A 15,653-nucleotide genomic window follows, 5' to 3' on the forward strand; every position below is an offset into this window, starting at 1 on the left:
TGGAATGTCACCTTTATTATGTATTTTACGTGTGACTCCTTTGGTTTAGAAAAGTCCTATACATATTTAAAATAATAAATATGTATTTTTAATCCCTTTAAAAATGAAATAGCCAGGCCTAGATTTTTTTGTAGGCTTTTGCTAACACTATCTCGTAACAAATATCAGTTGAGAGCTCAAATTCAAAATTAATGTTATTTCCCACTAAAAATAGCATATTCTGTTACACTGATTTCTTCCCATCATCCTATATCTTACCTAAATTAAATCTAAGTGTTTAACAGCACAGATTTGTTATTCCCATTGTGTGAATGAGAGTAGTTAAGGTCAAATTTGGTATGTGTTTCAGCAAGATGTCCCATTTGGGAGAAGATTCAGAGAATGTCATGTATAATCTTTAAACTATTCCATAGAAAATCTAATTGAGAGCCTAATCAATTTTAGTAAGCAATTCAAACCATGTGCTACCATACCCAGCACTAAGAATACTTTTAAAGCCGCCTTACATATTTGGCCAGAAGAAATTTACCATTGTCTTCTGTAAATAGTGTGCTGTACGTACAAAAAGCATTCTTGGCCAGGCACAGTGACTCACGCCTGTAATCCCAGCTCTTTGGGAAACCAATGCAGTTTGAGACCAGCCTGGTCTCGGGAGTTTGAGACCAGCCTGGCCAACATGGTGAAACCCTGTCTCTACTAAAAATACAAAATTCTCTGGGCATGGTAGCACATGCCTGTAATCCCAGCTACTCGGGAGGATGAGGCAGGAGAATCACTTGAATTCAGGAGACAGAGGTTGCAGTGAGCCAAGATCATGCCACTGTACTCCAGCCTGGGCGACAGAGTAAGACTCTCTCAAAAACAAAACAAAAAGCATTCTTTTGCTTGACTGAATATTGGACACATTATTTTTTGAAAACCATCACACCACTGTTGTAAGTTGGCATTTTGCTGTAATTATTTCATACCAAAAATGGCTGGTTATTAATTCAGCCTATTTAAAGTTCTAGTAATTGCATGTGTGTTGTGTATAAGCGATGTTTTATGTTCTTTTAATTGAGAGCACAATCAATTCTCCTAGTAAGCAATTCAAACCATGTGCCACCATACTCAGCACTAAGAATACTTCTGGATTTTTGGTCAAATTCTGACCTTGCATTAGTTTTCTGTTGCTGCTGTAACAAGTTACCACAAACTTAGTGGCTCAAAAAACAAACAAACAAATATATGATCTTACAGTCCTGTAGGTTACAAGTCTGACATGGGGCTCACTGGGTAAAATCTAGATTTTGGTGGATGTTGTTGGGGAGAATCTGTTTCCTTACCTTTCTAGCTCCTAGAGGCTGACTGCTCTCCTTGGCTCCTGGCCCCTTCCTCCATCTTCACATCAGCAATGTTGCATCTCTCTGACCTTATTCTGTAGTCACTTTTTCCTCTGAGTCTCTTTTTCTACCTCCATCTTCCATTTTTAAGGACCTTTTGATTATACTGGGCCCACTCGGTAACCAGAGAATCTCCCTAATTTAAGGTCAGTGTATTAGCAACTTCAATTTCACCTGGGACATTACTGCCCCTTTGCTGTGTAACCTAACATATTCACTGGTTCTGGCAATTACGATGTGAACATCTTTGGGGAGCCATTATTCTGCCTACTGCAGAGTTAGCAACCATGTTATACTATTATCACAAGCTTGCCCATGGCAGCTTTGGAAATCAATGCCTAAAACTGAAAATCGTTTTTCTACTTCTTAAATCAAAGACTGCATTTTTACAACAAATGTAAAACCAATGGAATTGCTCTGTTATTTCAACTTTCTTACTTTCTTCTGCTGTAGATCAATACTGTCTATAATGCTAGTCATTCAATAGGACTTTTCTTCCCTAGTACACATTACCTGAGTCCTATTTACTTTTCTTTTTTTGAGACAGAGTCTCACTTTGTTGACTAGACTGGAGTGCAATGGCATCATCTCAGCTCACTGCAACCTCTGCCTCCCAGGTTCAAGCGATTCTACTGCTTCAGCCCCCAGAGTAACTGGGACTACAGGCATGCGCTACCATGTACAACTAATTTTTGTAGTTTCAGTAGAGATGGGATTTCACCATGTTGGCCAGGCTGGTCTCGAACTCCTGACCTCAAGTGATCTGCCCACCTCAGTCTCCCAAAGTGCTGAGATTACAGGTGTGAGCCACCATGCCCAGTGCTATTTACTTTTTAAAAACATTTTGTGTATCATTTTTTAACTTTATTGTCCATTAAATTATTAATATCCTTTGGTTCCTCCATCTCTGATATTGATCATTTATTTCATTACTTTTTATCCATCTTACATGTTCAGCCAGAAGACACTTACCATTGTATTCTGTAAATGTTGTACTGCATGTACAAAAAGCATTCTTATGCCTGACTGAATATTGGATATGTTGTTTTTTTAAAAAACATCACAGCAGTGTTGTAAATTGGCATTTTCCTGTAATTGTTTCATACCAACAATGGTTGGCTATTAATTCAGCCTATTTAAAGTTCTAGTAATTGCATGTGTGTGGTGTGCAATTGTTGTTTTATGCTCTTTTAATTGAGAGCCTAGGTATTTCTGTCCTGCAGGAACTAAGCATGGTCCTGCAAGTGACGTGGCATACTGTCCAACCTAGAGCCTGGTGCACCGCAGGTACCCAGCAAATGATATATATAACCAGCAGGTTATAACTGCTGCAGCAAGGCCGGACGTGGCGGCTCACGCCTGTAATCCCAACACTTTGGGAGGCCAAGGCGGGTGCATCACCTGAGGTCAGGGATTCGAGATCAGACTGACCAACATGTTGAAACCCTGTCTCCACTAAAAATACAAAAATTTAGCTGAGCATGGTGGCAGGCGCCTGTAATCCCAGCTACTCGGGAGGCTGAAGCACGAGAATCACTTGAACTCAGGAGGCAGAGCTTGCAGGGAGCCGAGATCGTGCCACTGCACTCCAGCCTGGGCAACAGAGTGAGACTCTGTCTCAATAATAATAATAATAATAATAATAATAATAATAATAATAATTGCTGCATCAATGCATGGCCTCCCCCTTTTCCCTCTCATTCTTCCCCTGCCCTCTGCCAGCAAACACCTCATCAGACTCCCCACTGGCCTCTAACTATTCCTTGTCCTGGCCTTCCCTGTCATCATGTCCCTCTTACGTAGAGGGAACTTCCTCTTCTGTAGGGAACTGGATTCTGGGCAGGAAGGTGACAGCACGATGCTAGGGTGGGAGTCTGGCTTTGAAGCCAGAGGCAGTTGTAGCATCAGCAGGCCCTGGGAGCTGATTAGAACTGCAGACTCTTGCCCCAGCCACTACACTGCAGTAAGGTGCCCAGGTGCTCTGCACACACTAGAAGAAAGTTTGAGAGGCGCTGGCTTGCACAACCTCACTGCTTGTATTAGTTTGCTAGGGCTGCCACAACAAAATACCACAGACTGAGTGGTCTAAACAACAGAAAGTTATTTTCTCACAGTTCCGGAGACTGAAAGGTATCCAAGATCAAGGTTTGGACAGGGGCGAAGCCTCTCTCCTTGGCTTACAGATGGCCACTCTCTTGCTGCCTCTGTACAAGGTCACCACTCTGTGGGCGCTCATCCCTGGTGTCTCTCTGTGAATTCAAATGTCCTCTTCTTGTGAGGGACACCAGGCAGATTGGATTAGGACCCACTCTAATGGCTTCTTGAAAGACCTTATCTCTGAATGCAGTTGCATCTGAGGTCCTGGGGGTTAGGACTTTAACTTAACAGATGAATTTTGGGAGGGACACAGTTCCCTCCCAGATTTAGTTCATAATGGCACTTTAAAGAAGAAGAATCTAAGGCTCAGAGAAGTATGTCACAGTCCAAAATCACAGTACAGGCCGGGGGATAGGGGTTTTATCTCTTGACAGAGCCCTCCCCAGGGGAAGCAATGAAGGACAGTGCACAAGAGGGCAGGGAATGGAGCCTGCTGTCTGCATTTAGGTTTCAGCTTTGCTTCTGTTACTTTTGAGAACTTAAATAAGTGCCCTAACCTCTCCAGGCCTCAGTTTCTTTTTCTGTGAAATGGGGACAATAATAGGTTCTTCCTCACAAGCTGGTTGTGAGGATTCAGTGAGCAGGAATCACAGAATTCATGTGAATAGCGCCCGAAGCCCCCTGATCCCACTCTGCCTCTTCCCTTTCCCCGCTATCAAAATCTGCCCTTATTTACAGCTGGCCAAAAATGCCCAGCTATTTTCTCCAGGTGGTTTGCAGTTTAATAGCTAGAAAAACCAAAAGCTTTTAACTGTCACGGTGGAATTGTAGGCATCGGCTAGCAGGTGCATGCAAGTCTTGGCCATGCAAGAAGACTTTCCTCGATGCTGAGCCTGGGGCAGGAACTGAAAGGGAAAACTTGCTGATGTGCCCTTCCGCTCCTAGTTCCTGGAGGTTCTCAGTTCTAAATAATATGCTGCATATAATTTGATTTCATTTCACTCTAAATTGCTCAGCCTGCAACTAGGGGTGCAAGGTGGAGTCCTACAAATCAATTCTGCTGTGCAAATAAGCAAGCACTTGCTTACTTGGGGGCGCTTAGAAATGAGGCCAAGCTACGAAGTGTTGAGGAAATGATTGCAGTTTTCCTTTGGGGTCAAACTGGGTTTGGAATACAAAATTGCTGTCAAATATTTAGTTTGTCCTTTCAATGTATGTACCCTGCATTCCATGAAGGTCTGCTCTAGGCAAAGCACTTTGCTAAGGCTGGAGTGGGAAGACGGAGAGAATGTTTCTCCTTTCCTGTGCTCACAGGAGCTCAGGGCAGGAGCACAACTAAGAACTAGCAATGGGGTTTGATAGACAGAGGTTCAAGTTGGGGAGGGCAGGGACAGGTCAGTCTTCTTAGTCTAAGCTGGAACATCACTGTCCTGGGACAGAGGGACTCCTTTTACTACACTTTATCCATCCATTTATTTTTTTGGAAAGGCTGCTTTGAATCCTGCCCCTATTGCATGGCCAGTATTGGGCTTCCCATCCTTTTCTGGGGTCAGCGTAGCAGGTCAGATGGAGGCAGGTGTTTTTAATCTGGGCCCAGCCCTGGCTTTGGTGGTAAAATATCCTCCCCAGGTCTGGGGCCGGATTCCTAAATGAGGTCAAGTTGTCCAGTGTATGGATTTCCCTTCTGTTCCCCGCTGGCTTTTGACGACATCAGTCCCCCCGGTATTGCCTGCTGGAATGCCGGGATCCACAGAGAGAAGGGAAGTAGTCACAGACTGTGAGTGACCTTTTCCTCCAGCTTCTGTTTAGCCACTGCCACTGTGGCTGTCACAGGGTCTGTGCTCTCCTGCAGCCCTGCCCCACCTCCTCCCTGCAGGCCACTGTCCCCACATTCCCAGTGCTCTGAAATGTTTCTGCTCTCACTGGCCCCTTGTCACAAAGTCTCTTGGTTTATAGGATCTGCTAGTCTAATTCATATGAAGGAATAAATAGTGATTAATGGAGTCTGCATTGTAACCAGTGGCCAGTGCTTTAATAAATAATTATAAAACAACGACTTTAAAAGAAGAGAGAAAGAAGCTTGAAAGGTAGAAGGACAGACCCAGTGTGGAGCTCCTGGGAGCTGTTATTTCTGCTAGAAGGCTTTCTGAGTCCCGCCAAGCACATGCCGTCCTCCTCCACAGGGATCAAAGGCTGAAGGCCATTGGCCTATTTGCCTCCTTATCATCAGCCTTGGTGGGGTGGAAATCTGCAACTCAAGATTCCTGCTGCCCATTATAGGAATCTGTCCACCATAAACCGGGGCGTCAGCAGAATTGAATGGTGAATCAAAAACTGGAACAAATCGCTTTAATTACCTAAGACCCAAACCGAATTCATAGTATTTCTTCATTGGACCATGAGCCAACTTCATTATATCCCCTCCCTCTAGTTGACCAGTTTAACCCAGAACTGAACTAAGAGTTCTCTAATACTTGGAGCTACTGCTGGAAGGGAATGTTCCGACCATTCAGCTAGCCAAGCCCTCTCATTTTACACAGAGGCCCTGAGAGCTGTGACCCAGGGCCTCAGCTTCACTTTTCTCAAGGCCACATGGCGCCTTGGGGGCCCAGATTTGACTCATTACTCTGGCAGCCCCTCACCTTCTGCACTGTTCCATGTGACTACTTGACTTGGAACCCCAAGAAATAGCACAAGGCTGGGCACAATGGCTCACACCTCTAATCCCAGCACTTTAGGAGGCCAAGATGGGAGAATCACTTGAGCCCAGGAATTCAAGATGAGTCTGGGCATCATAGTGAGACCTTGTCTTTGCAAAAAATAAAAAATTAGGCTGGGCATGGTAGCTCACACCTGTAATCCCAGCAGCACTTTGGGAGGTCGAGGTGGGTGGATCACTTAAGGTCAGGAGTTCGAGACCAATCTGGGCAACATGATGAAACCCTGTCTCTACTAGTAATACAAAAAATTAGCCAGGCGTTGTGGCATGCGCTTGTAATCCCAGCTACTTGAGGAGCTGAGGCAGGAGAATTGCTTGAACCTGGGAAGCAGAGGTTTCAGTGAGCCTAGATCACACCACTGCACTCCAGCCTGGGCAACAAAGTGAGACTCCGTCACAAAAAAAATAAAAAAAAATAAAAAAATTAGCTGACCATGGTGGCACTCCTGTAGTTCCAGCTACTCAGGTGGCTAAGGTGGGAGGATCATTTGAAGCCCAGGAGTTTGAGGCTGCAGTAAGCCATGATTGCACCACTGCACTCCAGCCTGGGCTTCAGATCAAGACCCTGTCTCAAAAAAAAAAAAAACAAAAAAGAGATAGCACAAACTCTGGTATTATATATTGTACATTTTTTTAACAGAGAACCTCTCTTACACTAAGATGTTGGCACCCCAAATGAGAAATGGGTGGCTAGATTGAAGTTCCTCTAGCCTTCCCCTCACAGCCCTAGAAATTCAAAGGAGAGGCTTTGCAACTTATTGTGACCTGATTTAGGTTATGATTACTAACATTATCATTGTTATTATTTGCTTCAATTACCCTACTCATTTATAATTTAGGTTTCAAAGGGTATGGCAACACTTATCTAAATCAGTGGTCCTTACCTGGGGGCAACTTTAGCCCCCAGGGGACATCTGGCAATATCTGGAGACATTTCTGTTTGTCACAACTTGGGGGGTAGGGTGCCGACAGTGTGTGCTAGTGGCGTTTAGCAGATAGAGGCCATGGATGCTGTGAAAGGATGCACAGGTTGGCCCCCACAACAAACAATGATCTGGCCCAAAGTGTCAATAGTGTCAAAATTGAGAACCCTTGGTCTAAATCAACAGAGAAGGGGAAAACAGGTCTCCTTCCATCCTACTACCTCAACAAATTAAACACCACTTTTCTATGTTCCTCCCAGCCTCTGCCCCACGGTGTAAGCTTCAATCTCCCAAGCTCTTCTAACCGTGGCAGGAATACAGTTTAAATTCCACATTTCTTCACTTCTTATTGCATCCTGGGCTGTTGTCCCTCTGGCCTCATTATCTTCTCACCACTTTTAGTGGATATAATACAATACTCCAGGCAGGTTGATACGCCATATTTCACCTGATCAGTCCAGGTTTCTCAGTGGGGGTGTTTTTTGGGGGGGGACTTGCCAAATGGGCTGCATGGGGGTGGCAGTGGTTTGAGTAGCCGTGCTGTGGGCAGCCACCTCCTCTTCCTGCAGCCCAGGCATCAGCATCACGGTCCTCATCATCAAAAGCCCTTTATGAAGCACCTTGGTGAATATATCCTGGCACCGGGGACATCTTCTGCAGAGTTCTTCCCACCAGCCCCTGACATGTAGGGCTTGCCGGCTCAGACAGACAGCATCTATGTCAGCTCACCAAAACGGCGTCCAAAAACCGGGCTGTAGGCCCCAGGCAGAGGGGTAGGAAAACGGATTCTTAGGCAAGATTCATGCCAAGAGTAAGTACGCCAGGGAATGCAAAGACAGGCTGGATTCCCAAAGGGAGGCTGGCCCTTGAATTCCCTCCTCCAGCTGGCTGGAGGCTTCTTGGAGGATGTGGGATTTTAGAAGCCACTGTGAGGGAAGGAGAGAGTGAGGGGAACAGCTTAACAGGTCAAGGGCTTGGGGTCAAGCGTTCCAGGCACACAGTGCACGGCCTGGAAGATGTCCCTCCAGAGACCTTCGTGCTGCCCTCTGGTCTCACCTCAGTGTCCTTTTCCTTTTGCCTCTGCAGGTGTTCCATGAGCAAGGCATCCTCTTCGGCTACCGCCATCCACAGAGTTCTGCCACTGCCTGTATCCTCAGCCTTTTCCAAATGACCAATGAGACTCTCAACATTTGGACTCACTTGCTGCCCTTCTGGTACCTTCTGGCCCCCTTGACCGGCCTGTCTCCTTCAGGAGCCCTGGAGACCAGGGAGTCTTGACACAGCTAGTGTTGAGATGGCTGAGATTCTGTGCTGGGGTTTGGGGATCCCCCATGGGTATGCGCAGGTGAAGGGGGTGTGTGACAGAGGGAAGAGACATTGGGTGTGCCACTGGGATGGCATGGACTGGGGTAGGATTTGAGGGGAAATCCCAAAAGTGCCTCAGTCCTTCCCGGCTCCCTGCTCTCATGCCTGATATGATAGCATTTACCTTCACCTCCTTCAGTCTTGGAGACTTTCCAGGTTTTTCAGGAGCCTTGGTTAAAATGTCACTAGTTTGAGGAAGTCAACCTCTCTGAGCCTCACATTTTCCTACCTGCAAAGTAGGAGTGATGGTCCGCACCTCCCCAAGGGTTGCTGTGAGAGTTTCGGGAGAAAACATTGGTAGAAGCATCTGGCACAGAGCTGTGGGTGTTCCGTAATCATTCTGGGAACCATGGCAACTGGGAGGCACTTCATCTGGCAGCCTGTAGGTGGAGCCAGCTAAGAGCAAAGCTCTGGGAAGCCTGTGCCCAGAAATGGGAGTTGCCAGGGAAGCGAAGAGGGGCCTTGCTGAGAAAGGTGGGGGATGAAGGCCAATGTCACACACTGCGCACCTTTGCTTAATGAATGGAGGATGGAGACAGGGTCAAAGCACCAAATCACAGTGGATCTGAGCTGGAAGAACTCAGAGGCCATTCAAGCCACTGTCCCACTCAGACCACCACTGGTCGACATAGACACAGCCGAGAGAAGGGGTGGCTTCCTTATGTCATGCAGGGGCGCTGTGTCACAGGCTGGTCACTGGACTCCCTCTAGTCACGGTGAGAAGAGATTAGGAGTGTGCCATGCGTGCAGATGGGCCCAGGCTCCCCGCACAGGGGCAGCCAGCCCGACTAAAAATCAGAAGACAGACCCAGGGCCAAAATGCAGGGGCAGGCTGTTTGGTTCCAGCAGCCAGCTCAGTGGAGAGAGGAGAGAGCTCAGTCTGGTGTGGACTAGGGTGATCTGTAAAGGGGCGTGGCAACCCTGGGCCTGCGGACTGGGCAGGGGTGGCAGCACAGCCCTGCTCCAGGGGCCATCTGTCATTTTTAAAAGTATACGTGCTTATAAATTATAACCCTTCAGAAGGGAATAGAGTCAGGCTCTGCCACTGGCCCCAGTTCTCCTCCCTGGAGTGGCCAGGGAGACCTGCTTCCTGTGTGTCCTTCTGCAGCTTTTCTGGGGACTCAGGAGCATCTGTGCTGTGAGTGTCCCCAGCATCTGCCTCTTTCCCCGCTGCCCTCCCCTTACTTCCCTCCCTTGGAGATCTCACTCGGTCAGCATCTGCAATCTACATGTCTCCTGGACTTTGGAACATCTGCCTGGTGTTCCATTTTCTGGATGAATCATGGTTGATTTAGCCTGTTTTGAGATTTGAGCTGCTAAAAGGCTACCGGCCTGTCCATCCCTGCTTGTGGGTCTTGTGCTGCATGCTTGGATCCCTGTAGGGTGATTTTTTTGCTATTTTACAGCTGAGCCAAGCTGGTTGAGCCGCACCCCCTCACCCCCAGCACTGCCTATGCACCTCTACACTGTGCCAGGCTCTCAGAGATGATCCTGACTGAGCAACAGAGAGTAGCAGGAAGGACTTGGGAAGGTCTGGATCAAGATGCCCTAGGGAAATGGGACCACCAAAACATTGAAATGACTGAAGGATACGTTTTGAGAAACAGCAAATAGCTTAAGCTTTACTTCTGCTGGGACAAAAATGAAGAGACCACAAGTGTAGCTGGAAGGATTTAGCAACGCTCCTTCAGCTCCTATATATGAAAAACTCTGTAGAGTCTCCTTCCTTGGAGGAGTTAGTGGGAAAGGGAGCCAGCTCTCTAGGCGTGGGTTGTGGAAGTGAGGTGTTCTGCAGGCGGGACCTCATGTGTGGATTGCAGGTCAGGCAGATCTGGTGAAGAATTGTGAAGTGTCTCTGCATAGAGATCTAGGCTCTGCTGAGAGTCAGCTGTGGGACTAGCTGTTCAGAAAAGTGATTGTACTCTTAGTGGAGGAACAGTGTGGAGGAGGAGGGAGAAAATAGTCCTCTTGTCCTCTGGGCTTGCAAGGTTCCACCTGGGGCATTGTTTCTATTTGAGGAGCCTTCCTACAAGAGGGACACAGATAAACTACATGGAGCAAGGACAAACCACAAGGATGGTGGTAACGCCAAATTTAGATCCTGCAAGGAATGGCTGAAGGAACTGGGGTTGTTTAATGTGAAGTTCAAGGAGGTGGGAGGGGGTTAGAAAGACTGCCTTAAAATATTTGATAGGCAGCCGGGCGCAGTGGCTCACGCCTGTAATCCCAGCACTTTGGGAGGCCGAGGTGGGCAGATCACGAGGTCAGGAGATCAAGACCATCCTGGCCAACATGGTGAAACCCCGTCTCTACTAAAAATACAAAAATTAGCCAGACGTGGTGGCGGGCCCCTGTAGTCCCAGCTACTCGAGAGGCTGAGGCAAGAGAATCACATGAACCCAGGAGACAGAGGTTGCAGTGAGCCAAGATCGTGCCACTGCACTCCAGCCTAGAGACAAAGCGAGACTCCATCTCAAAAAAACAAAACAAAACAAAAAAACAAAAAAACACATGCGTGCACACACACACACACACACACACACACACGTTTTCTGTGATCCTGGTGGAGGGAACTAGGCCAACCAAATGGAGATAGATACAAGGAGGATAGATTTGAGCCAATGAAGGAGAACTTTCCAGCCCTCAGAGCTGCCTTGGGAGGTAATGAGCCCCCCATCCCTGGAAGCATGCAAGCTGAGGCTGGAGAATCGCTAGGGGATTGGACTAGATATACATAAAGCTTCTCTTCTTACTTCACCTGCCCATTCCCAACATACTGCCTCCCAATTAAAAAAGGACCCCCCCCACCTCCCTAACACACTGTATTTCCCCAAAGTGAGAACACAAAGGAATTGGTCATCGCGAGGGAATGGAGACAGTAGATAGGTGAGGATCTAAGAGGAGCTTCCATCATGGAGGGTGAGTGGGCCCTCTGTGTTCATGATGGAGGGTGAGTGGATCCTCTGTGTTCATGATGGAGGGTGAGTGGGCCTCCGTGTTCATGGTGGAGGGTGAGTGGATCCTCTGTGTTCATGGTGGAGGGTGAGTGGGCCTCCGTGTTCATGGTGGAGGGTGAGTGATCCTCTGTGTTCGTGGTGGAGGGGGACTGGATCCTCTGTGTTCATGGTGGAGGGGGACTGGATCCTCTGTGTTCATGGTGGAGGGCGAGTGGATCCTCTGTGTTCATGGTGGAGGGGGACTGGATCCTCTGTTCATGGTGGAGGGCGAGTAGATCCTCTGTGCTCATGGTGGAGGGTGAGTGGATCTTCTGTGTTCATGGTGGAGGGGGACTGGATCCTCTCTGTTCATGGTGGAGGGGGACTGGATCCTCTGTGTTCATGGTGGAGGGGGACTGGATCCTCTGTGTTCATGGTGGAGGGGGACTGGATCCTCTGTGTTCATGGTGGAGGGGGACTGGATCCTCTGTGTTCATGGTGGAGGGGGACTGGATCCTCTGTGTTCATGATGGAGGGGGACTGGATCCTCTGTGTTCATGGTGGAGGGCGAGTGGATCCTCTGTGTTCATGGTGGAGGGTGAGTGGATCCTCTGTGTTCATGGTGGAGGGGGACTGGATCCTCTGTGTTCATGGTGGAGGGCGAGTGGATCCTCTGTGTTCATGGTGGAGGGTGAGTGGATCTTCTGTGTTCATGGTGGAGGGGGACTGGATCCTCTGTGTTCATGGTGGAGGGGGACTGGATCCTCTGTGTTCATGATGGAGGGTGAGTGGATCCTCTGTGTTCATGGTGGAGGGGGACTGGATCCTCTGTGTTCATGGTGGAGGGGGACTGGATCCTCTGTGTTCATGGTGGAGGGTGAGTGGACCCTCTGTTTATCGTGGAGGGTGCGTGATCCTCTGTGTTCATGGTGGAGGGTGAGTGGGTTCTCTGTGTTCACGGTGGAGGGTGAGTGGATCCTCTGTGTTCATGATGAAGGGCAAGTGGACTCTCTGTGTTCACCACGGTGGGTGGGTGGATCCTCTGTGTTCATGGTGGAGGGCGAGTGGACTCTCTGTGTTCACCACGGTGGGTGAGTGGATCCTCTGTGTTCATGGTGGAGGGCGAGTGGACTCTCTGTGTTCACCACGGTGGGTGAGTGGATCCTCTGTGTTCATGGTGGAGGGTGAGTGGATCCTCTTTGTTCATGGTGGAGGGTGAGTGGACCCTCTTTGTTCATGGAGGAGGGTGAGTGGGCCCTCTGTGTTTATCGTGGATGGTGAGTGGGCACTCTGTTTTCATGGTGGAGGGTGAGTGGGCCCTCTGTGTTTATCGTGGATGGTGAGTGGGCCCTCTGTTTTCATGGTGGATGGTGAGTGGGCCCTCTGTGTTCATGGTAGAGGGCGCATGGGCCCTCTGTGTTTATGATGGAAGGTGAGTGGGCCCTCTGTGTTCATCGTGGAGGGTGAGTGGGCCCTCTGTGTTCATCGTGGAGGGTGAGTGGGCCCTCTGTTTATCGTGGAGGGTGAGTGGGCCCTCTGTGCTCATCGTGGAGGGTGAGTGGGCCCTCTGTGTTCATCACGGAGGGTGAGTGGGCCCTCTGTTTATCGTGGAGGGTGAGTGGGCCCTCTGTGTTCATCGTGGAGGTGAATGGGCCCTCTGTGTTCCAGGTTCTTTGCATGGAGGTTTGTGACTGCACTGTATGTGACAGACATCAAGAATGACAACTACTCCTGGCCCATGCTTGTGTACATGTGCACCAGCTGCGTGTACCCGCTTGCGTCCAGCTGTGCACACACCTTCAGCTCTATGTCCAAGAATGCCCGGCACATTTGCTACTTCCTGGACTATGGCGCCGTCAACCTCTTCAGCCTGGGTATGTGAGGCCTTGTTCTTGCTTTCCTTCCCCTGCAAGTGGGCTGTTTGCCCCTTCTCCTGGGAGCTAAGGTCACTGGAAGGCTTCGATGAGTTTGCAGAAGAGTCCAGGGAATGCCAGTGCCCCTGTCCAGGTTCCCAGTGGGTTTTTTATAAGAAACTGTCCATAAGCACACTGCTAAATATTTAGCCACAACAGCCCTGATCTGTGGTGTTTGCCAGTTTCTATGGTGTAAATCTTCCCATCATGGCCAGCTTCAACCTACCAACATGACATCACAGAACACAAGGGTGGGAAGAGATATGCGTAGCACACCATTATAGAAATTCCACCATGCAGATACAGTAGATGTAGTCATTGAGTACTCAGTACTTTTGTTAATAGGATTTATTTAATTGCAAGTTTATGTGATTTAATTTTTAATGATGGCTGTGTTCAGCACTCAGCTCTCTCACAGGCCAGAATGAACTGACTCTAGTACATCAGTGCTGGTCTCTGTCATGCCAGGCAAGAGGAGGAGGGTGAGCTCATGAGCCTCATATGTCCAGAGGCTTAGAGCAATCAGAGAGATGCTCAGAGTGTGCAGGAATAGAGCAGCAGCCTAAGCTGGTGAAAATGGGTACTGACTGTCCCCTCTTCCTTGTCTTTTTCTTTGACTATGATGCGCCCTCCTCCAGCCTTTTCTCCTCTCCTCCCCTTGTGGGCATGCATCTGTCCCTAAGGATATGAGTTCTGGATTCTTCCTCCAGGTCCCATTCTAGGTGAGAAAACCAATTATTGTCTTCCTTGCCCAAAAGGTGGTCCATGAGGAGCCTACCTTCATCCTCTTTCTTCATATACACACACTCACACTCACACACACACTCACATACTGACACACATACGATGCACTCACACATACACATACACACACTCACCACATATACACAATACACTTACATGCACACACTCCACACACACACACACACCACATGCCACACATACTTACACATTGACACACACACAATAGACTCACACACACTCACACCACATACACACAATACACTCACAGGCACACACACAGTCTCAGACACTACGCACACACCACACATACTGACACACACACAGTACACTCACATACACACACAACACATACACACAATACACTCACATGCACACACACATACTCTCAGACCCTCCACACACACTCACATCCACATACACACCACACATACTGACATATACACACAATACACTCACATACACACTCACACCACATACACACTCACATGCACATATATGCACACATACTCTCAGACACTACACACACATCCACACACTCACACTCTCACATACATCACACACACGCACCACACACATGCACATCACACACACCACATACATACACACACACCACACAGACACACATGCTCACACACACACACACATACACACACATTTTCCCGCTTCACTGCCCACTCCTCAGTGCTCTGCTGTCCAGTCCCCAGCATTCACCAGACCTTGCCCCTTTCCGTGTGAGCCAGGCTTACCCTCAGGGTTTGATGGGTTTGCAGAAGAGAGCAGGGAATGTGCGTGCCCCTGTCCAGGGTCCCAGCCTCCTGACTGCCGAGATTGACACAGGGATACTTCAGGCCTCCTCAGTGCCCCTCTCTTTCTCTGGTCCCTGTCACATCTCTCCCTCCCTCCTGGGTCCCCTCCCACCCTCCGGATTCCCTCTTACCCTCCATGTCCCCCCTCCCCTGGGCTGGCTCCCCTCCTCTGCTTTCCAGCACACATGGGCGGGGAGGCTCAGAAGTAGTCCTTTGACCTCTCCTCTTGCATGATCTGGCTCCCCGGGGATCTCCTCCAAGCCTAGTGCATCTCTTCCCACCTCCGGAGAAGCCCTGTCTCCAGTGTAGACCTCTTACCTGAGGTCCACACCACCTCAGAGCCATGAGACAAGAACTGTACCTGCTCCTGCCCCTGCCCCTACACCTGCTACCGTTCTGTATGTCCAGCCTGACTATGGTCGCGCCCCTACTCCTTCTCCCCAGTCAGAAGCCTCACTAATCCTCGGGGTCCCCTTCCTCTCACTCCCCGCCCACGCCCATCCTCTGGCCAATTGGTTATTAAGGCCAGGTGACTTCTCTCCTACCTGCTGTAAGTGGCACTGCCCCTTCGTCTTGACTCAGGCCCTGGCCTCTCACTTGCACAGTTATCACAGCCTTCTCCACCTCCCCCGGCCCCTGGAGGCTTCCACAACACCTTCTACCACAGGTGTTCCCAGGCTCCCAGGGGTTCCTCCCTCAGGCCATCCTGTGCGCTTTCACTAGGTTTTGGTCATCAAAATCCTTCATTGACTCCCTTAGTGCCTGAAA

At 48.9% G+C, this 15,653-nt stretch overlaps 1 protein-coding gene across 25 annotated transcripts in view; it reads left to right on the forward strand.

Moving 5' to 3' along the window:
- PAQR5 (progestin and adipoQ receptor family member 5) overlaps positions 1–15,653 on the forward strand; it is a 102,469-nt gene that overhangs the window by 67,290 nt on the left and 19,526 nt on the right. For 19 of the 25 annotated variants that reach the window (XR_012415102.1, XR_012415101.1, XR_012415100.1 and 16 more), the window contains 2 exons: positions 8,208–8,335; positions 13,091–13,296. Coding sequence is in view for 18 of the 25 variants with exons in the window: in XM_073996133.1 (XP_073852234.1) it covers positions 8,208–8,335; positions 13,091–13,296 (334 nt within the window). In the remaining 7 variants the exon portion in view is untranslated. Of the gene's footprint in view, positions 1–7,690; positions 7,933–8,207; positions 8,336–13,090; positions 13,297–13,973; positions 14,058–15,653 lie in introns of all 25 variants that reach the window. The other 6 variants (XM_073996142.1, XM_073996144.1, XM_073996143.1 and 3 more) reach the window with 3 other exon arrangements.

The sequence above is a fragment of the Macaca fascicularis genome, chromosome 7, assembly GCF_037993035.2.
Source record: "Macaca fascicularis isolate 582-1 chromosome 7, T2T-MFA8v1.1".
Classification (NCBI taxonomy): domain Eukaryota; kingdom Metazoa; phylum Chordata; class Mammalia; order Primates; family Cercopithecidae; genus Macaca; species Macaca fascicularis.